This window comes from Mizuhopecten yessoensis, unplaced genomic scaffold (assembly GCF_002113885.1).
Source record: "Mizuhopecten yessoensis strain PY_sf001 unplaced genomic scaffold, ASM211388v2 scaffold8777, whole genome shotgun sequence".
Lineage (NCBI taxonomy): Eukaryota > Metazoa > Mollusca > Bivalvia > Pectinida > Pectinidae > Mizuhopecten > Mizuhopecten yessoensis.
The window spans coordinates 208,926-233,512 of record NW_018407716.1 but is presented as its reverse complement, the minus strand read 5'-3'; the positions used below and the strand labels follow the sequence as shown (position 1 = coordinate 233,512).

At 37.1% G+C, this 24,587-nt stretch overlaps 1 protein-coding gene across 1 annotated transcript in view; it reads right to left on the bottom strand.

Moving 5' to 3' along the window:
- Positions 1 to 5,125: 5,125 nt before the first annotated feature.
- LOC110456525 overlaps positions 5,126 to 24,587 on the bottom strand; it is a 37,552-nt gene continuing 18,090 nt past the window's right edge. Inside the window, exons 2-12 of the mRNA XM_021507318.1 lie at positions 20,998 to 21,272; positions 19,645 to 19,878; positions 19,135 to 19,441; positions 12,631 to 12,809; positions 11,142 to 11,621; positions 10,361 to 10,617; positions 9,788 to 10,013; positions 9,365 to 9,490; positions 8,132 to 8,270; positions 7,004 to 7,242; positions 5,126 to 6,671 (exon numbers count right to left, since the gene is read on the bottom strand). Of these exons, the coding sequence (XP_021362993.1) occupies positions 6,456 to 6,671; positions 7,004 to 7,242; positions 8,132 to 8,270; positions 9,365 to 9,490; positions 9,788 to 10,013; positions 10,361 to 10,617; positions 11,142 to 11,621; positions 12,631 to 12,809; positions 19,135 to 19,441; positions 19,645 to 19,878; positions 20,998 to 21,272 (2,678 nt within the window). The 3' untranslated portion in view covers positions 5,126 to 6,455. The remainder of the gene's footprint in view (positions 6,672 to 7,003; positions 7,243 to 8,131; positions 8,271 to 9,364; positions 9,491 to 9,787; positions 10,014 to 10,360; positions 10,618 to 11,141; positions 11,622 to 12,630; positions 12,810 to 19,134; positions 19,442 to 19,644; positions 19,879 to 20,997; positions 21,273 to 24,587) is intronic.

Below are 24,587 nucleotides of genomic sequence, written 5' to 3'. Positions count from 1 at the left end.
CACGGGCCTCCTATCTTAAATATTATAGTGTTACCCCTATCTCACAGGCCTCCTATTTTAGCTATTATAGAGTTGCGCCCACCTAACGGGTCTCCTATCTTAGCTATTATAGTGTTACCCCTATCTCATAGGCCTCCTATCTTAGCTATTATAGTGTTGCGCCCACCTCACGGGCCTTCTATCTTAGCTATTATAGGGTTGCTCCCATCTCACGGGCCTCCTATCTTAGCTATTATAGTGTTACCCCTATCTCTCGGGCCTCCTATCTTAGCTATTATAGTGTCACCCCTATCTCACAGGCCTCCTATCTTAGCTATTATAGAGTTGCGCCCAACTCACGGGCCTCCTATCTTTGCAATTATAGTGTTGCTCCCACCTCACGGGCCTCATATCTTAGCTATTATAGTGTTACCCCTATCTCTCGGGCCTCCTATCTTAGCTATTATAGTGTAACCCCTATATCATAGGCCTCCTATCTTAGCTATTATAATGTTGCGCCCACCTCACGGGCCTTCTATCTTAGCTATTATAGGGTTGCTCCCATCTGACGGGCCTCCTATCTTAGCTATTATAGTGTCACCCCTATCTCACAGGCCTCCTATCTTAGCTATTATAGTGTTGCACCCACCTCACGGGCCTCCTATTTTAGCTATTATAGAGTTGCGCCCACCTAACGGGTCTCCTATCTTAGCTATTATAGTGTTACCCCTATCTCACGGGCCTCCTATCTTAGCTATTATAGTGTTGCGCCCACCCCACGTGCCTCCTATCTTAGCTATCATAGTGTTGCGCCCACCTCGCGGGCCTCCTATCTTAGCTATTATAGTGTTGCGCTCACCTCACAGGCCTTCTTTATTTGCTATTATACTGTTGCGCCCAACTCACGGGCCTCCTATCTTAGGTATTATAGTGTTACCCCTATAGCATAGGCCTCCTATCTTAGCTATTATACTGTTGCGCCCAACTCACGGGCCTCCTATCTTAGTTATTATAGTGTTGCGCTCACCTCACGGGCCTCCTATCTTAGGTATTATAGTGTTACCCCTATATCATAGGCCTCCTATCTTAGCTATTATAGTGTTGCGCCCACCCCACGGGCCTCCTATTTTAGCTATTATAGTGTTGCTCCCACCTCACGGGCCTCCTATCTTAGCTATTATAGTGTTGCGCCCACCTCACGGGCCTACTATCTTAGCGATTTTAGTGTTGCGCCCACCTCACGGGCCTCCTATCTTAGCTATTATAGTGTTGCGCTCACCTCACAGGCCTTCTTTATTTGCTATTATACTGTTGCGCCCACTTCGCGGGCCTCCTATATTTACTATTATAGTGTTGCGCCCACCTCACAGGCCTCCTTTATTTACTATTTTAATGTTGCGCCCACCTCACGGGCCTCCTAATTTAACTATTATAGTGTTGTCCCTATCACAAGGGCATCCTATCATAGCTATTTTAGTGTTGCGCCCACCACACGGGCATCCTATCTTTGCTATAATAATGTTGCACCCACCTCAAGGGCCTTCTTAATCTTTACTATCATAATGTTGCGCCCAACTCACGGACCTCCTATCTTTGCTATTATAGTGTTGCCCCTATCTCAAGGGCATCCTATCTTTGCTATTTTAGTGTTGCGCCCATCTCACGGGCATCCTTTTTTGCTATAATAATGTTGCACCAATCTCAACGGCCTCTTTAATCTTTACTATTATAATGTTACACCCACTACACGGGCCTCTCATATTTGCTATTATAATGTTGTGCCCCCTTTATTTGCCATTATAGAGTTGTACCCACCTCACAAGCCTCCTATCTTTACTATTTCATAATGTTAGGCCCACTTCACTAAATGTTGCCCGTTATACCTTAAAACGAAAGTAAACGTAGATGACGTCATCATATATTGTGTAGCCGAGTTCACGGGGCCCGACGAGATCACGGGCTTATAGACTTTCCCAGTTTATCAAAAACATCATCCTTAGAGAGTATATTCTGGGCACGATCGTTTAGAAGCTTTGCAATACTTTAAACTCTTTCAAACGCGCATCAGCTCGAGATTAGGTCCTGTTTACAAAATGGCGACTGGAAGTAGCAAGGCGGATTAAATTGGAATTTAAATTGCGTATATTTCGGCAAGTAAACATTGTTCACAAAGCCCATGTGATCTGTTCATCTAATTTAGTCAAGATGTACTCAGAACAGTCGTTGTTTAGTCGCTAGGGTCATTCACAAAATAATTAGTATTATTATATAAACTTATTGTAATAATTACAAGCTAACCGAAACATAATATATATAATATTCTCCTTGTCTACAACAGCAACCAAAATGAATAAATGGATTTAATAATGAAAATATATGTATCGACAAAAGGCAGACAGGTTTATGTCTTCCTTCGTCAAATATATATTCAAAGGTGCCTTGGAATTGAATAGAACGGTCTAGAAAGAAGCGTTTACATTTTTTTAAAACGTATCTCTCTAAAGACAGTGGTATGGTCATGTATGGTTATAGGGTTGGAATTTGAACTATTTTAATTTGATAGCGCTGTAATAAATTCCAAGAGTCAGGGGCTTAACCCTGATACCATATATCATGCCAAATATTATATTGTATAGCGCTGGTATTTCTACTTTTCCTAATGGATCAGCAGAACCACAATCTATCAGTTGCAAGAGAGTATTAAATGTCTTTTCATATCTAGCAAACAAAGATTTAATATCTCAATCACAGTTTCCATCAACTTTTATCTCTCGTAATTCAGTGTTGTAAGCTGGTCCATCAGCAGTCGATATCTATCACGGAAATCAATCATACTTTTCAGAGCAAGCTCTTATATATCGAATCAATTGCAACATGTAAACATTTTGTAAAAAGATCGAGAAAAGCAGCTTATGTAAAGGAGTCTGTGGTGTCCTTGATTGAGTTGTCGTTGGACTACAGTATATGTAATAGCACACTTCGTCATTTTCAGATCACAAATGGTTTGATCTAAGATGTCTTTTTATTTGGGTTGTCTGCCTGACAGTCTCACATGTAAGTACAGATATTTATTCTCTGCATAGTATAAGTATAGTTGATATCAAGATAGTGCGAAGAAGAAAATAACAGCACATCAAGTGGATCAAATTTAATATGATTCCATTCAAACATAAAATTTCAACATTTAAAACTATCCTATTAACAATTATCAACTGGCAGCACTTACATAATTTATAACTAGACAATAAAAACTTGAACGAAAACCCCCCAAATAAGACAGAATATTTTATCGGTCAAAATCACAGATTTTATCACGGACAGTAAATGGAAAATTGACACTATAAAACGAATAAGAATCATTGAATAGTACCCGAACCGTACCTCAGCACGTGTCCCCTAAACGTACTTAATATAAGTTTCAGAACCGTCCTTCATTAATGTGTAGCTGTCGTATACATGTACAGAGTACGCGAGTTCCTTCCTTTATACACTGACTTTCACTTAGTAGAAAGTTCGCATGTCTCAAGTTCTTCAAATTATTCTTAACCAAATAGTTGTTGCTTTCTACGAGGGAATACCATTTCATTTCAAACCTTCATGAGTTAAACAGTCAGTTCACGTAAAATTTCCATCCAGGTTTGTAATTTCACGTAAAAGGGATTCAAAACGATGATCTTAAGACAAAAGCACACCTATTAGTTTTGATCAAATTTCACGTGGTCCTGAAAAGAAAACACATTTTATATATTTGAGTAAGCAACTGTTAACCGAATCATTCTTTGAATATCTGGGTCTATAGCTAAATATAATAATTATGCTATAAGCATTTAATAGTCCACGCACTCTTTACAAAGGTGATTTTGTAATAACAATAAAGATTTTTTTTTTGTCTGTTACCCATGAGCCGTTTAATTAATATTCCAGATTATATTCTAAAGCATCGTGATACGTATATATACGCTCATTGATATTCATGGATCTATACAAATTAACGTACTTAAAGTCACTAAAATGAGTAATAAGACAGTTTAAAACATCATAATATAGTTAAGACTTAAACGATTAGATGCAACTGCAGTAATGCTATTAAAGAATCAACCCGGACAAGATGGTTCCTATTACAAATCTTTATATGGTTTCTTACTTTCCTGCTTTAAAATGATGCTTTATGGCATGTGAGCCAATAACATATACAGACACACACTACACACTGATATTACACAGCATCAGTGATGGGACAAACATGTCTTGATTACACTTTGATATACTGACTCATCACAGTAGCTGGTACGGAGGACGGATTTATATAAAATATAGTTCAGAAATATATGAAAATGCAGCATTGTAACAAAGAAATCAAATATTCGTTTTGCCCGTTTTGTTAAATAATCTAAGATAATAGAACAAATCAAAAATTAAAAAACTCTTTCAAAAAGATTTGATAACATCACAAACAGAGAACTGTATCTTTTCTACTTTTATCAAAAACTATGAAAAAGAAATAATCGATATACTGCTGGATGAATGAATTAAATTATCATCCTTGAAATTCCAGAACTTAAGAATTCTGCACCCCTGAAAAATGTCAGGACAAAATCGAAGGCTCCGTACGCGCCCCATTGTTGATGATTCAAATAGACTGGTTTGATCCTTAATGTACATAAAAAAATCGCGCGGCACTGTAACGGTAAAATTGACATTTGAAACCAATCAACCACGGGCCTTCGATTAATTCATTACATATTCCAGGGTTGCAGAGAACGTATTAGAGCGTAAAACATTGACTTCCGATTTTCGAGATATATAATTCAATAACCTGAAGTAGGAAAAGTTATAACCGAAATTACATAAACATTGTACTAATCAAAAACGCAAGACCCGCAGTGTTACCTAAACTATTTTAACTAAACATTTTAGTGCTAAAATATTTTTGTGGAATCCGAATCAGGAGCTGTTGGTTAACTCGCAGAGCAGTGTGCTACTCAGGTTAAACATTATAAGAAAATATATACGCTCTAATACGTTCTCTGCAACCCTGGAATATGTAATGAATTAATCGAAGGCCCGTAGTTGATTGGTTTCAAATGTCAATTTTACCGTTACAGTGCCGCGCGATTTTTTTTATGTACGTTAAGGACCTTAACATACATACATTAACTCTAAACATATATACATTAGTACGCTGATATTTGAACCAGGATTAAGCGTTACACCAATCCATAACATAGCGGTAATCATCAGTTAACATTTCAAAGTTAGTACAAAAATATTAAGGTATTATTGCAGTTATAACTACTGTTTAATAACGTAATAAAAAAATAGATATGGACGGACATGTAACCACATCATTAAGAAGGCGCCCGGTGTATAACTATATGTTAGTTATATGAAAACAGGTCTACTATATTCAACTGAACAACCATTTATTGCAAAACGATTTCTTATTTATATTTTACCTTTCTACGTCGAAAATAATAAAATCATTAAGAGCCAACTTTAGAAGATTCCTAAGTATCTCAAGTGATCTTGACTGAAACAGATGGCTTAAATTTTAACGTTTTCCATTTAACATATAACTCATTTACAATCACGATTATCTAAAAGTAGGCCAACTTATCATTCGTTACATTGCAGCAAAATTCCCTAAACAATTGGTCTATTTGCAAAAGCATGGTTAACAATAGTTCATATTACCAAAACCAAACATCGAAATTACCATGAGTACTGTGTATGGCGATAACGTCTGCTGATTTTCATTGCTCACCCATAAGTATGCCAAACGGACTAATGTTCATCGACAGTCTTCTTTCAAGTTTCGCTTCTTTTCCTGGTCCATCGTGTCACATGAATGTCAGAAGACCATTATGAGTGACAGTAGACTATCTACCCTGTCTTGGTATGTCACTCTATGGACTTAATTATCCATCGATCATATACTGTTTAAAATTTAAAATTTACATTGATGACTAAAATTGTGACACTTTATTATTGATATGCCAGGAATGGTTACAATTGTTCAATTGCTCTAAAACATAACAATTTTAGCAGACAAAGGTCAGCCAGTATGTCTGTAAAAACAATTCAATGGAGGAGAGTCAGTTTTATTATTGGTAATTGAAGTTTCTTTCTGATTTATTCTAAACCTGTCTTTGTTAATTCGAAATTCACATCTTTATAATGTTGTGAGCAATTCAACAAATATTCGACTGCCAAATACTTTTGTTTTTATTTTTCGATAACATTTCCCCCATGACAATATTTTCAAAAATATACCGTTACATCAAACATTCGTAGCGTTAGCCGAATCTTTAAATTGGTTTAATGAAAGCTTGACTTGAAAGCCTCTCTCCTTTTTCTTTGCCAGCGTAATACTACAACATAAATGTTATGCAACTGTTAAATCTACTGGAGATATACCTCCAGCTTGTTACACTGTGACGTTGAGCCTTTGACAATGGCCGTAGCAGAAAACCGTCTCAAATGTTAGCTGCCGAGATTTCACACAGTTTCCAAACGCCTTTGTCGTGGTTAGCGAAATACATGAAGATTTCCGCACAGTGATTCGTGTCATTGCATACACACTCGAAGTTGCAAGTGGTCTTTGAACCAGCTCCGGGGAACTCTTGTTTTGAGGAACAAAACCCAATATTTGCATGAAATACGTCCGTCTCTGCAGTCATCGGATATGCAATCTAGAAATTACAAATAATGAAAAGTTAGTACAGTAATAGAATATATTAAAACAAGCAAATAAGACAAGATAACATCTATATCTCGAGGCACATGCTTGAACCATTCACAGGTTGATATATTTAATTATTACACGATAGTAGGAATACCAAACTGAACATACACGAGCAGATTAACGGATTGAATTACAATTTTTCCTTCTGATAGAAAATCATGGCGATAAATGAATATGTGCGTTGTCTCAGATGACAAACATGTTGAGGACTGTTGAACGGCGCACACAACGTCGTGGCATTATATTAAGGCACCTTGTAACAGGAGAGCTAAAACGTACTTGAATCACACGCGAGCTGTCGTGTCGGTCACAGTACAGACCGTCTCCAGTAACATTCAGTGAAAACTTATCGATGTTAATTCCCAATAAGGTTGTGTTCATTCGTGCATATAGTACAGGGGGCGTGTCTCCTTGTACGGGCAGATCGAAGCACGTATTTGGGTCATTGTCCAGTGCCCAAGGCATCTGTCGAAGTAGAACACCGCCTGTGTCTCGAAAAATATCGAGATATCCGTCAACTAGAATCAAAATAAACAAATTTGTATGTGCAAGGTAAACAAATGAAAATGCACCAAGCATCATAGATTGACAAATTCTCTTCTATTGTCGAGAGCAAACATAAACTTTCAATGTCAAGAACAAGCACATATTTTCTTTCTAGTGAAGCGAGTAGTCACCCCTTTGTATAGTATCGACAACACAATGTTAGGTAGTGAATACATATTCCCATTTTAATGAAGAGAACAGACATTCCATTTCTAATGAAGAAAGAAGTTGTTCCCATTTTAATGAAGCGAGCAGACATTCCATTTCTAAAGAAGAAAGAAGTTGTTTCCATTTTAATGAAGCGAGTTAACATTCCCTTTCTAATGAAGAAAACGTATAATCCCATTTAATGAAGCGGGAAGACATTCCACTTCTAATGAAACAACGTATATACATTCATTTCTAATGTATCGTGAAGACTTTCAACTTTCAGTGTAGCGAAAAAAGCATTCCCCCTTCAATGAAGCGAGCACAGATGTATTTCTAATGTAGCGTTTAGACACCCCCCTCTGATGTAGTGAATAGACTCTCCCTGGCTTAAATGACAAATGGAGACTTTTCTTTATGTAGTGAAGAGGAATGTTACGCAGACTTCATACGATAGGACTACACTTAATACAATAATCACCACATCAGTGTTGCTGACACTCACATCACAATGTGTACCCAATATTATATGATCTCAGATCAAAGATATTTTTTTCTTTAAGTCTGTGGAAATCTAAGAAAGATGACTTTTGATATCGCCAAAAATCCGTATCCAAAAACCCTGATGTTAACCAGTAGATTATCTTAAATGATGTAATCTCGTGATTTCCTACACAATTATGAGTGCCTTTTGATAACGAATTTAGAACCTACGACTTGTATAAACGAAGTCGTGCTCTACGTTGCAAGTTCCTTGACAGCTAGCATCCACACCAAGCCGGACAAACGTGGTTAAGAAAGGGTTGGCCAATGTGTAGATGTCATGGGAACCGTTGTTGGAGCCGGCATTCCACTGTCAAAACGAAAACAGATTGCTAAAATGAAGAACTTATCGCCTTTCTTTGTGACTATCATAAAGCAGAGACAGAAAGTAATTAGTTATGGTGAATAACAAATAACTGTCATTTTTACAATCAATACTGCTTATTTATGTGATCAGCACATAATTGGAGGGAGACGTTCACTCAAGCAGATATATAGCAGTTTCCCAACGAGTGATGGTTGGCTATCATGTGTATCTAACGCGAGTTATGCAACTTTCAAATTGTATAAAAACACGGTGTTTACCGAGTGTCTTTTACGATTGAATATTAACTTACGAGAGTTATATACACATTAAACAACCATTCCGAGTTTTGGGAGTTTTTTCTCCCACAAAGTTTTGATATTATATCTAGAAAACCAGTTGTTTCATTGGGAATTCAATTTTCGTATTTCCGATCGGGAAACGATAGCAATAAACTTTGACGTCACAATGGAAGATGACGTCGTAAAGCATTGTTACTTGACGTATTTCAAATTAAAAGATTGACCAAAGAAATAACGTCTTGAGTTTTACTCACTACTGGATAACCAAAAATGTTAATTAATCTCTTAGAAGGTATCTCCAATCAGCTGGGAGAGAGGAAGCATAAAGTGGTATCGGGAGAAACTTGCTGTAAGTGCACATATCTCCATCTCTTTTATAGTTTAGCATGTAATGAAATGTAGGCCTAAAGCAATACCTATGACAAGTTCTTGTTTATTTCGAGACACACATATAAGGATATTCATTTTTTAACTTAAATGTCCATCAGTCCGATATATATGCTGTAACCATACAGTGCAATTGAAATGTTTACTTGGTTTCGCTTTCTGCAATAAATAGAAATTGTTTTTCTTCTTCGTATTTCTTGCTTTTATTTTTCAGAGGCAACAACCTACAAGCTTCAAAGACTCAACAACTAGTGGAGTTGCTCACACTACAAAGACAAAGCATGTCACAACGTCTTCACAATACAAATGACACTTGATGAAACGACGGTACATTTGTACTAACATTAAAAGACACTTAACAGGCTCAAAGGTATTTGTATTATAAACACTACATGTAATAACGGTACTCACATCCATTGGTTTGTTCACATAGGTTGTTCCATCGAGACTGGCCTTGAGTTTGAGGTCTGTCAGGGTATCGTTTGGGTTAGGGGATACGGCTACTGCCTCCACGATAGCAAGAGAAGGAAAGTAGGACTGTAACATGTCAGAAAAAACAAAGTTATATATGTTAGTAGTCCAGAAACGCTTAATTACAATGAAATATACTTAACAAAAATAGACAAGAATTATTTCAATAAAATCAACTCTACACTTTCTTATCCTTAGCTTTGGCCGAATCATATTTGAGCTAAAAAAATGCTGGTAGTTTAATTGTAATAAAGGCCGACATGTTATTCAAATAGAAAGTATAAATAAGATAACGACATCTTCTGAATGTTCTCGTATAATTTTTACTCAGTAAGGAGGATGCTGAAGTAGCGCATAACTTACGATAGCTTTTGTACAGACATCCAGCATGGCGACATAGACTTGGATGTCGCTATAGCTGACGCCCATACCAAAATGTGCAGTATCGTCGTCAACCACTGCCGACTCGTTCAGGTAGGTAGCTGTCATCTTAAGCGTGAACTTATTGTCAACAGGGTCGGAGCTAAATCCGAGGTTACATAGAGGGTTAATCTTAGCCAGGACCTTTTCGTAGTTTCCGTCTGCATCTCTGAAAGAACCAACGATACTGCCATATACTTTTCCTGCTCCAGTGAGGTTTATACTTAGTCAAACGTCTCTTAGAGGAAGTCTTGTCTTCATTATCCGAGTATTACAAATGAACGTGAGGTAACAGAGAACTAAATATATATTTCCTTTTTTATTGTTAAAACAAAACATTAAAGTGCACCCATATGTCCGCGTGACAGCATCACTTTTCAATTATAATTCAGGCTGGAGAAAAATCCCACTTGCTCAGTTATATATAATTACGATGATTATGAACTTCAGATAATACTTCATAACTCATTTGATAAGTTATCTGAATACAAATTTATTCCTTAATTAAATACGCACGTTGTTAACGTCGACTGGACGGAAATGAGAGCATTGTTGACACAGGGTATATTTTTGCCGATGTCGATAGCCTCAAATGCACAGATCTTGAAGAAGTTGTTGGAGATGTTGGAGGGGACAGGAAATTCGAAAGTCACGAGTCCAGGGTTCTTGCCGATCTCGGTCGTTACGTCAAGATATAGATCAATCATACTGCCGGTCACCAGACAGTTACTCGAACACTTGTGATACATGTTGAAGGAATAGGCCACGGGACTCTGTACAAGAAGTTAAACAAAGTATGAATAAGTGTTCACAATATCAATAATAATTAAAGTGTTTGTGGCGTTTTTCTGGCAATCCCACTTAAGCTAAAAAAGGCTTTTGGTTATAATTTTGAATATATTATGATACCTGTTGAAGGAGTAGGCCACGGGACTATGTACATGAAGTAAAACAAAGTATAAATAAGTTATCGAAATATCAAAATTTATTAAGGTGTTTGTGGGGTTTTTTGGCAACCCACTTAAGCTAGATAAGGCTTTTGGTCATAACTTGGTGTAGTTGCTTTTATGTTTGCAACTAATGGGTATTTGTGTGATTAAAAGAACAAGAATGTTTGATAGAAGCCAGTCTGTGGTTATATCTTCAAAATCAATTCAAATGTCTCCATTTTTTTAGTTATTCTCGTTATCAGTAGCGCAGAGGTATAAAAGGAGTAAAACTCATTACAGGAACTTTCAACGTGATAGACCAAAGCACCATCAATAGTAAATAATGTTCTGCTTATTGTGATACTCACATCGTACGTCATGGTACCTCCAATTGTAAATGTGCCCTGCACCACCTGTGTCACGCTCGTGTCAACGTTAGTTACGGTCAGTTTGAGGATATAGGTCTCTGTGTCCTCAGCGAATCCAGGCATGGCAAGTCCTACTACTGCGATCTCTAGCGTGTCATCGTACGCGCCTGACGTCATACCGAAGTCGGTGACGTTCATATCCATAACTCCCTTGTCGATGAAGCCGTTGGCAGGATTCGACAAAGTATAGTCTGTGCTCGTGTCGGGGCAGGGGACGTTACTCCCAGCGTTAATAATGGCGACAGAAATTGTAGCAAGGCCAGGGACTTTGATGGCACCCTGGTGAAGTGTTTCAGCCTTGAGGTTGTACCGCGCGGAGGACAGTGCCTGAAACGTCAAGTTTACCTTGAACGTCGCCATGCCCCCGATAGGAACGAGCGCAGGGTCGGGCGTCTGAGCCACAGCTGTAAATGGCGCTGTCTGTAAACAAAAAACAAAATATAAAACAGGAAACCCTACAAATAGTACCTTAACTGTCAATAACAATCACCAATGTTGTTTTTCTACAGAGCCGTTATAGGTTCGTATTGTGATCCACTCTGCATAGTTGGAATTCCCCTCATTTCATTCATACAATGCAGATTGAATGTTTATTAAGTTTCGAATGGTTAAGAACATGTTTTATGCAAAATATGAACTAGGTTTTAGATATTAGATAGGAAATTGCTCCTCTCATGGAGCCTGAAGACTCGTTCAATATATTTCATTGTAAACAAGTTAATTTACAGGGATCCTGGCGACAGACCGATGAACCATTGACTGTATCGTATCAATTTTGCTTCATTCGATTTGTGCTGTTTTAATTATTTCGAAATTAGGTCAATATTCTATTTCCGTTTTGTTGCAATTTCAATTAGCGTGGCCTCCAGGACAATGATCCCTTTAGTTTTACAAATATGTTTTTTTCATCAGATGTCAAAAAAAACCTCAATAGTACCCACAGCTTTTTAATTCCATTATCCCTCGTATACATTTACATATCGTTTGCATATGACGACACGAAAACATCTCATATATTTCAAGGTTATAAAATGACCTCACTTAGAAGTTATTAAATCTATGGCGGCTTTGTATTGCAGGTTAAGTTAAGAAATTTCAACATAGATTTTCTGAAAAATTTACACTCGCTCGCATCTTATATGCTTACATGCTTGGCGGTATTGAGCTGACTTACGTTTGTCCAGAACCTATATCAATATCAACACTTTGTATATATATAAACATGCACTACTTCTATTTATACGAACAAACATATCTAAACCAGACAATGGCAGTTTATAAAACAGAACTGTATAGCTAAAAGGGAAAAGTCTGCATATCTAAAACCAATACTATAGGTACTCTCCTAAATCTAATGGAATTAAATAAGACTGAACATTCATGGTTTACTCCAGAAATAAATCCATGTATATATGTATCGAAGACTTACCGATGCTACTGGAGGTCCGGCTGTGATGTTGGTGGAGGCCACCCAGACCTCTGTCGTGTCGATCTCTATTCCCGTACCTACGGAGTATACGTCACCAACCACTGCATCGGTAGCCAGGAAACACGTCACTCGAACCTTAATCAAGTCTGCAGCTGTGGCGACAGCTCCCTGGTTAGCACCTGTTGTTTGTAAACGGTATATAAACGCAGCGGTGACTACGTTATTTACTACCAATCAACGTCATTATTTATCTTGTTACAATGACAATATGAATACTGTACCGAAACCAATATATACAAGTGTAAATGCTCCATGTTTGTCAATGTAATTCATACCGAAAATAGTAACAACAAAAGCAACTTTGAACGGTATTAAGGTAAAATATATTAACCAACGTCATGTAAACCGACAACTGTAACGGTAAAAAGTCATATGTACGAACCAAAAAATGGTACTAACGTCATAAACACTGGCCATGACAAACAAGCCTATAAACACCAACAATGGTAAAAATGTCATAAACACCGACAATGGGAAAAACTACATAAACGTAGATAAAGGTAAAAAAAAGTCATAAACACCAACAATGGTAAAAACGTTGTAAACACCGATCATGGTAAATATGTCATAAACGCCGACAATGGTAAAAATGTCCTTAACGCCGACAATGGTAAAAACGTCATCAACACCAACAATGGTAAAAATGTCCTTAACGCCGACAATGGCAAAAACGTCATAAACACCAACAATGGTAAAAATTTCATAAACACCGGCAACGGTAAAAACTTCATAAACACCGGCAATGGAAAAAATATCATAAACGTCGATAATGGTAAAAACGTCATCAACACCGATAATGGTAAAAACGTCAAAAACACCAACAATGATAAAAACGTTGTAAACACCAACAACGGTAAATATGTCATAAACACCGACAATGGCAAAAACTACATAAACGTAGATAAAGGTAAAAAAATGTCAAAAACACCAAAAATGGTAAAAACGTTGTAAACACCGATCATGGTAAAAACGTCATAACGCCGCCAATGGTAAAAACGTCATAAACACCAACAATGGTAAAAACGTCATAAACACCGATAATAGTAAAATTGTCATAAACACCAACAATGGTAAATATGTCATAAACACCGACGATGGTAAAAACGTCATAAACACCAACAATGGTAAAAATGTCCTAAAGGCCGACAATGGTAAAAACGTCATCAACACCAACAATGGTAAAAGTGTCATAAACGCCGACAATGGTGAAAACGTCATAAACACCGACAATGGTAAAAATGTCCTAAAGGCCGACAATGGTGAAAACGTCATAAACACCAACAATGGTAAAAATGTCATAAACACCGACAATGGTAAAAATGTCATAAACACCGACAACGGTAAAAAGGCCATAAATGCCGACAATGGCAAAAACTACATCAACGTAGATAAAGGTAAAAAATGTCAAAAACACCAACAATGGTAAAAACGTTGTAAACACCGATCATGGTAAAAACGTCATAAGCACCGATAATGGTAAATATGTCATAAATACCGACAATGGTAAAAACGTCATAAACACCAACAATGGTAAAAATGTCCTAAAGGCCGACAATGGTAAAAACGTCATATATAAACACCGGCAACGGTAAAAATGTTTTAAACGCCCACAATGGTAAAAACGTCATAAACACCGGCAACGGTAAAAATGTCATCAATACCGACAATGGTAAAAACGTAATAGAGACCGACAACGGTAAAAATGTCATAAACACCGACAATGGTAAATATATCATAAACACCGGCAACGGTAAAAATGTCATAAACGTCGATAATGGTAAAAAAGTCATAAACACCGATAATGGTAAACACGTCAATAACACCGACAATGGTTAAAACGTCATAAAGACCGACAACGGTAAAAACGTCATAAACACCAACAATGGTTAACACGTCATAAACACTAACAACGGTAAAAACGTCATAAACACCGACAACGGTAAAAACGTCATAAACACCGACAATGGTTAACACGTCATAAACACTGACAACGGTAAAAACGTCATAACCACCGACAATGGAAAAAACGTCATAAACACCGACAATGGTTAAAATGTCATAAAGACCGACAATGGTTAACACGTCATAAACACTAACAACGGTAAAAACGTCATAAACACCGACAACGGTAAAAACGTCATAAACACCGACAATGGTTAAAACGTCATAAAGACCGACAATGGTAAAAATGTCATAAACACCAACAATTGTAAAAATTTCATAAACGCCGGCAACGGTAAAAACTTAATAAACACCGGCAACGGAAAAAATATCATAAACGTCGATAATGGTAAATACGTCATAAACACCGATAATGGTAAAAACGTCATAAACTCCGGCAGCGGTAAAAACTTAATAAACACCGACAACGGTAAAAATATCATAAACGCCGACAATGGTAAAAACGTCATCAACACCAACAATGGTAAAAATGTCCTAAACGCCGACAATGGTAAAAACGTCATCAACACCGACAATGGTAAAAATGTCATAAACACCGACAATGGTGAAAACGTCATAAAGACCGACAATGGTAAAAATGTCATAAACACCAACAATGGTAAAAATTTCATAAACACCGGCAACGGTAAAAACTTCATAAACACCGGCAACGGAAAAAATATCATAAACGTCGATAATGGTAAATATGTCATAAACACCAACAATGGTAAAAACGTCATAAACACCAACAATGGTAAAAACGTCATAAACACCAACAATGGTAAAAATGTCCTAAACGCCGACAATGGTAAAAACGTCATAAACACCGACAATGGTAAAAACGTCATAAACACCAACAATGGTAAAAATGTCCTAAACGCCGACAATGGTGAAAACGTCATCAACACCAACAATGGTAAAAATTTCATAAACACCGGCAACGGTAAAAACGTCATAAACACCGGCAACGGAAAAAACGTCATAAACACCGACAATGGTTAAAATGTCATAAAGACCGACAATGGTTAACACGTCATAAACACTAACAACGGTAAAAACGTCATAAACACCGACAATGGAAAAAAACGTCATAAACACCGACAATGGTTAAAACGTCATAAAGACCGACAATGGTAAAAATGTCATAAACACCAACAATTGTAAAAATTTCATAAACGCCGGCAACGGTAAAAACTTCATAAACACCGGCAACGGAAAAAATATCATAAACGTCGACAATGGTAAAAACGTCATCAACACCGATAATGGTAAAAACGTCATAAACTCCGACAATGGTAAAAACGTCATAAACACCAACAATGATAAAAATGTCCTTAACGCCGACAATGGTAAAAACGTCATCAACACCAACAATGGTAAAAGTGTCATAAACGTCGATAATGGTAAAAACGTCATCAACACCGACAATGGTAAATATGTCATAAACACCAACAATGGTAAATATGTCATAAACACCGACAACGGTAAAAAGGCCATAAATGCCGACAATGGCAAAAACTACATAAACGTAGATAAAGGTAAAAAATGTCAAAAACACCAACAATGGTAAAAACGTTGTAAACACTGATCATGGTAAAAACGTCATAAACACCGACAATGGTAAAAATGTCCTAAAGGCCGACAATGATAAAAACGTCATATATAAACACCGGCAACGGTAAAAATGTTTTAAACGCCCACAATGGTAAAAATGTCATAAACACCGGCAACGGTAAAAATGTCATAAACGTCGATAATGGTAAAAAAGTCATAAACACCGACAATGGTAAACATGTCAATAACACCGACAATGGTTAAAACGTCATAAAGACCGACAACGGTAAAAACGTCATACACACCAACAATGGTTAACACGTCATAAACACTAACAACGGTAAAAACGTCATTAACACCGACAATGGAAAAAATGTCATAAACACCGACAATGGTTAAAACGTCATAAAGACCGACAATGGTAAAAATGTCATAAACACCAACAATTGTAAAAATTTCATAAACGCCGGCAACGGTAAAAACTTCATAAACACCGGCAACGGAAAAAATATCATAAACGTCGACAATGGAAAAAACGTCATCAACACCGATAATGGTAAAAACGTCAAAAACACCAACAATGATAAAAACGTTGTAAACACCAACAATGGTAAAAATGTCCTAAACGCCGACAATGGTAAAAACGTCATCAACACCGACAATGGTAAAAACGTCATCAACATCGATAATGGTAAAAACGTCAAAAACACCAACAATGATAAAAACGTTGTAAACACTGATCATGGTAAAAACGTCATAAACACCGACAATAAACGTCGATAATGCTAAAAAAGTCATAAACACCGATAATGTAAACATGTCAATAACACCGAAAATGGTTAAAACGTCATAAAGACAGACAACGGTGAAAACGTCTTAAACACCAACAATCGTCAACACGTCATAAACACTGACAACGGTAAAAACGTCATAACCACCGACAATGGAAAAAACGTCATAAACCCCGACAATGGTAAAAATGTCATAAACGTCGATAATGGTAAATATGTCATAAACACCGGCAACGGTAAAAATGGCATAAACACCGACAATGGTTAAAACGTCATAAAGACCGACAACGGTGAAAACGTCATAAACACCAACAATCGTTAACACGTCATAAACACTAACAACGGTAAAAACGTCATAAACACCGACAATGGAAAAAATGTCATAAACACCGAAAATGGTTAAAACGTCATAAAGACCGACAACGGTGAAAACGTCATAAACAACAACAATCGTTAACACGTCATAAACACTAACAACGGTAAAAACGTCATTAAAACCGACAATGGAAAAAATGTCATAAACACCGACAATGGTAAAAACTACATAAACGTAGATAAAGGTAAAAAAATGTCAAAAACACCAACAATGATAAAAACGTCATAAACACCGATAATAGTAAAAATTTCATAAACACCGGCAACGGTAAAAACTTCATAAACACAGGCAACGGAAAAAACATCATAAACGTCGATAATGGTAAAAATTTCATAAACACCGACAACGGTAAAAATGTCATAAACACCGACAATGGTAAAAACTACATAAACGTAGATAAAGGTAAAAAAATGTCAAAAACACCAACAATGATAAAAACGTCATAAACACCGATAATAGTAAAAATTTCATAAACACCGGCAACGGTAAAAACTTCATAAACACAGGCAACGGAAAAAACATCATAAACGTCGATAATGGTAAATATGTCATAAACACCGACAATGGTAAAAACGTCATAAACACCAACAATGGTAAAAATGTCCTAAAGGCCGACAATGGTGAAAACGTCATCAACATCAACAATGGTAAAAATTTCATAAACACCGGCAACGGTAAAAATATCATAAACGTCGACAATGGTAAAAACGTCATCAACACCGATAATGGTAAAAATGTCATAAACTCCGGCAACGGTAAAAATGTCATAAACACCGACAATGGTAAAAACTACATAAACGTAGATGAAGGTAAAAAAATGTCAAAAACACCAACAATGATAAAAACGTTGTAAACACCGATCATGGTAAAAACGTCATGAACTCCGCCAATGGTAAAAACGTCATAAACACCAACAATGGTAAAAACGTCATAAACACCAACAATGGTAAATATGTCATACACATACAATGGTAAAAAAACGTCATAAACACCAACAATGGTAAAAATGTCCTTAAGGCCGACAATGGTAAAAACGTCATCAACACCAACAATGGTAAAAGTGTCATAAACGTCGATAATGGTAAAAACGTCATCAACACCGATAATGGTAAAAACGTCATAAACTCCGGCAATGGTAAAAACGTCATCAACACCGATAATGGTAAAAACGTCATAAAGACCGACAACGGTAAAAATGTCATAAACACCAACAATGGTTAACACGTCATAAACACTGACAACGGTAAAAACGTCATAAACACCGACAATGGAAAAAACGTCATAAACACCGACAATGGTTAAAACGTAATAAAGACCGACAATGGTAAAAATGTCATAAACACCAACAATGGTAAACACGTCATAAACACCGACAACGGTAAAAACGTCATAAACACCGACCATGGAAGAAACGTCATAAACACCGAAAATGGGAAAGTAATACGAATATTCAATTGTTAAATCGTCATACAAAGCGACAATGGTAAAAACGTCAAATAAACCAACAAACTTCATGTCAATCAACAGTGTTAACAACCATATACTCACCGTCTTTATAATAACAATTGTATTGACAATTATAGATCAGAACCAATGAACGGGAAAATCAAAGCACACTTTTCAAGGTTATTTCCACCTTGATAATATAGCACATTTCGCTGTCTGCACTGTCGTTATTAATTTTCTCCTTACGCATCTAACGAGCATCTTCTTTCGGATCCAACTCTCAGATCAAGCTATGCCGATGCTATTGTTTACAAGATGACAGGGGACTAACTTTACCTTTATTTGGTACTGTGCCGATGTTCAGCCGGATGCGATTCTTGCCGGGGGTTTCCGTGTCACAGCTCAGGTCGATATCCTGGAGCTGCTGATAGTCAAACAGGAAGTCGTAGTTAGTTCCGGCGGCCACCACATTCACCGCCAAAACTGTGAGCTTGCCATCTGCAGCAAGACTGACGCCCTCCGCAGCATATGAGGAGAATGGATAAGGAAGCCAAGCATCTATATCTATGTTGAATATGGAACCGACTGGTTCGGTCGGAGTAACAGGGGTTATCAGAGTAAACTCGGGAGTTTTGCTAATGGTCTGAAAACAAGTATTAAAGTAACACTGGTTTATCTATTTGTCTCTATATGTCTAATAATATCTATGTAATATAATCATAAAAACCAAACAAATGAAACCAAGATAAAAACAAAACACGTGACATAGTAAGACTCTTAAATAATGAAATTATGAAAATTAAAGAAATAGAAACATAATCTCCATTAACACGTGCGCATGCTTACCATCTGTTCATGCTGGATGTTGTAAGACACCTGCCCGATCCAAACATTGTAACTGTTGTTGTACTCCACTCCTTCGCTTATCCAGTACACGTCATTGTCTGCGTACGATCCGACACTAACAAGTATGGCCTCCCACTCCAGACGGAGAATGCTGTCCTCAATATCGTTGGTGGCGTCTATGTTTGTTACATCGCCTAGATCATAAACGCACCTGGAGTCATACTGAACCGACAGCTATAATATAATAAAACAGCACTAGTTACGTTGACACCGTGTCGAACAATATACATAATTATAATAACACTATATCACTGATTTTATATACACGCCCGGCGATTTCTTTGCATAAAATATATATATATATATTTCTTGCATGCGTTGAAACAGGGAAACTATGCAGTACTTTGTTTTGATCGTTTTCGATAATCGGGTTTCAAACGGTTTGACCGGTTGGACCAGAATTGTTAGTTTTTGGAAGACGAACGGACCGTGATTTGATGTTTCATTCTGTCAAGCTTTGGTAAAGGTTTTCAAGGCCTGCATTAACATTTGCTGGATCTTCAGGCTTTACTTCTGAACAATTTTGCAATACATTCTGTTTTAAAATCATGTATGAAGGGAGCAATAAAAGGCATAACTTATGTGTAGGGATTGTCTCCCTTTGCCTTATTCCAAATCATATTAAAACAACCATTTGCTTCAAAAATGAACAAAGGATACAATTCTATGATTTGATGGACGTGAAACTAACTTTCATACGATTCTCTAACTCCTCTTTATATAGTCAGTACCCAACAGTTGACCACCTTCCAAAGATATACAAGTGTAGCAATGTTGATGAATGAATGTGAAATAGAAAGATTGTATGCTCCGGTATAACTTGGGGCCTTAAACTCTGTATACAGTGGGTCAGGATACCTGATTATGCTACGCGACACTCAGCATTCCAAAAGAACATAAGAGCAGGTTTGGTGAACGTAGGTGAAAATCAGGGGAGTTATAGACAAGTGAAACTTTGTTGACGCCAAAGCATCCAGCCAGCAAGCCACCAGCAAGTCAGCCAGACAACGCCATACCTCAAAACGCCCCGTCATATCATGAAACTTGATATATTTATCGTTCATGGTAAAATGATTACAACTTCAAATGGGTTGGTTCATAGAGTTAATACAAAACGCAAAGAAAATATACAGTTGTAACACTACGTAAGATAATGAAAAACGTCAAACACCAGGAAAGTGGATATGGAGAGAGAACCACCACCCGTTGGGTCCGAGAGATTTACAAAATTTACCCATGCAATGACCAAACATGTAATGGTAGCGAATTGGGCCTTGTATGTTGACAACTTACCCCTGCATTTGCCGGAACTTTGTAGCAGGTTGGAGTCGGGATGGTTAAGCCGAGGTTGGCTCCATTTTGTTTTACAACAACATCACCCATTATTGCTATAACTTCATCGATGGAGGGGAGGAGTTCAATTTTGACGCTCGTGGACAGACCAGGGGGAAACTGGATCTCCAGTTCAAGTTTGGTCAAAGAACCTTTGTACAAGTCACTGGTCAAATCGTACGGAGATGCAACCTTGGTGGAGGGAGTCATCACGGGTGGCGCCGCCGCGCCCCAGCCTGAAATTAGATTAAGTAGGTCATGTTTAGAATAATCTGGTGAAATTCGAAACACAGGAAAGAGTAGTTAATTATCAGTGATTTCAATTTTATTTAGAATATTTTTATTTTTTTCGTAGAATACATGATTATTTTCCAAAACACTACAGTTGACAAACAGATACCAAATACACACCTTTAATTGTACCTGGGGATACTATACTATATCTTTATCTTGTTAACTTAAACACTTATGTTTTTTGTTAATAAAGTTAGAAGCGAGAATACGGGTATTCTTTGCAGTTCTCTATGAACATTTGTTTTTCATGCAATGGCATACTATGCAGACACATAAATGACTTGAATTGATTGATGACTACTTACTTCGTAACATGATGCAGAGAGGTTAGTAAGTAAAGATTGTACACATGTTCATATAGAACAAAAAAAACAAAATGTTTATATGTGACATTTCGATGACTAGTACGATATGTACTCTGTCACTATGTACTATGCCACCTTCATCAGACACATTACCGACTACGTGTACGTACACTATACTAAGGTTTAACGTGTACGTACACTATACTAAGGTTTAACGTGCACGTACACTATACTAAGGTTTAACGTGTACGTACACTATACTAAGGTTTAACGTGCACGTACACTATACTAAGGTTTAACGTATGGACGAGTTTGCAACACACAGACCGCCGTTTATCCGGCATCGCTTTAATTTTATATGCCTACATTTTCAAAAATATGAATTTGATCATCCTCGATACTCAGGGGTAACATTCACTGTCGCTCTCTTCACCCCTGGAATATGTCATAGTAAAATCGAATGCTCAGCATGCACCACCTTAAGGATGAGACGAGAAGATAGTTTGATCCTTTAAAATCTGTCGGTCTCGTAATCATCAAAGGACAGATATTAGCCTCTGCGATTGGTCAGGTATTTGTACCTGAGGCCAATGCAATAGCTAGTTGCGAGCCTTCAAATATGATTTGACATATTTGAAGAGTGCAGAGGACAAAAGTGAGCGTAACCTCGAGGATGGAATTTGGATTACCAACAACAATAGCTGTAAAGTGGTAGACGCAAGGTAACAAAATGAAACGAAAACATATAATTGTTTCATAATAAAGTTTAAAATTCGTTATACGATTGTAATAGCTTCTGTTAGCTCTTAACATCTGCGTTCTCAATGTGCCCGGTCAGACGGAAATTACACATGTAATAGTCTTCATTACTTAAAGACAGACGAATTACAATAACATTATCTTTGCTATGCTTTTCAGGTAACACAACACCCAGTATACGATACTTGCCTCCCTTCACTGCAGGTCATCTCAAGTGTGAAACGTCAAGAACAGTGAGGTATACATGTTTAAAACAAAAGTTATTCGTTCTCATAACGTTGAATATTGATTCCATGTGCTACCTAATATGGGTTGTATTATCCTCAATCACTCGGATGTAGTATGTTGAGACTGCCAAACACATTTATCAAAATATTTTAACGTGCGATGTGAATACAAAATGGGAGAATTTGACTAACTGCAGAGCAGATCATATTGAAATTTATATATAATCTTTTTATTGAATGTTCGTTGCCATGGACCATTTTTTGCAATCAATCATTCTGGACACAGTTGTTGTGTCTATAAGCATAGCATGCGTACTTATATTGTGCCAATATTACTTAATTCAATTAATACACAATTATTATTGCGGAGGATTAATACTAGCAAAACAATGTAAAATTTGACAATGTTAATCTGGTAAGTTTCATGGTAAAATAAAACAGTCGACATTTGTTCGTTGCATTGAGTGCAATTAAATAGAAAATAAAATATTTATTGTAGTTATAATAGTTAGCAATTAACATGTGTGCTAACCTTAATTTTATACATTGTTGATTTTGTGTGATACCAGTGTTTTTTGTAAGGTGTAAGTTTTACGCATTCTTTGAACGAACTTGTGTCAGCAAGTCATCAAGACAAAATATGGCACCGCAGGTTGCCCCGCTTGGAAAAAAGTGGATCAACGCGGGTAAAACTTGAAAGTCAAGCTGCTATAAACGAGTTGTGTCTGAGGTTGACGTTGTTGGTGCGTGTTGACCTCACAGTGTTGAACCAGGAATATCCAGAGTACGTAGTGACCTTGGGTAGGGCGATTTTCGGTAGACATGTGGAACAATGAAAATATACGGTGGTGTAATAATAATACATGCGTGTTGTACCCTGAAGGCTCCGGTACCAGCAAAGCGTGACTATAGCGACAGACAGAGAGTTTTTTCTTCTTCAGAAATCAACATTAATGTATGCATGTTTTCTTCTGGAATATAAACAAGGGCCAGGAAATATAAGGGAAATCTGCAATGGCCGTTTCTGCCAGAGATAATTTCCCCCAACATTCACTAACCTCAAGTGTACAGGCATATGATGATTATCTGTACTACATTGTACCACGTGGAATTGTAATAGAATATTCGTTTGTATCTGATTTAGTGCCTGTCCAGTCAATGTAGTCTTACTAGCTTGTGTTATACTCTTACCTTGACGTTTTTGGGGCTGTGTTTCAAATTCCTCTGCAAACATTGTGTAGCCTGTTAATTTGCTGCAGGTGCAGTGTGCACATTGAATCTAAGGTTGATGGTTCATTCCTCTAGGTATTTGTTAGTTTGTACATTTTTTGCATTGTGATTCACAATCTTTCTTCGAATGAGTATTCTGACATATTGATATATCTATATAGAATGCAATTAGCTGCACTATGTTTGACGATATCTCCTATGACGTCGACGAATATGAGGGTATTTGTTAGATGACAGGTCACCGTTTCGCCGTAGATATAACTCATGATGGTACTTACGGGTTTCTTTATAACTTTAATTGTTGTCTTCTGTCTGACAAATGGTGTTTGTCCGATGCTCCCCGTTGTTTTCTGTATATAGTGTACCGTAAAGGTGATTTTTTAGGACACAAAATGGTTTGCTACGTTTTGAAAGCCTTTGGCAAAATAGAGAACTGCGATGTCTACTTGTGACCTGTTGGTGTTGATGTACTTGAATCTTGCTTGGATCGATTTCATGGGTTGATGAATTGAGTTGGTCTTGAAACAAACATATTGAATTCGTTTCAAGACCGACTAATTATATAATTCGTCAACGTGTTGCTTTCCGTATTAGCTATTTTGCCTGTCTAAGTGATCAATATATGTGAAACTGATGCGTTATAACATGTTCGAGGTACTTAATGAAAATGGACTATAGTTCACAGGTTTATTTTGTACATTTAGACTACGTTGCAATCCCGTTGATATCGCTTATT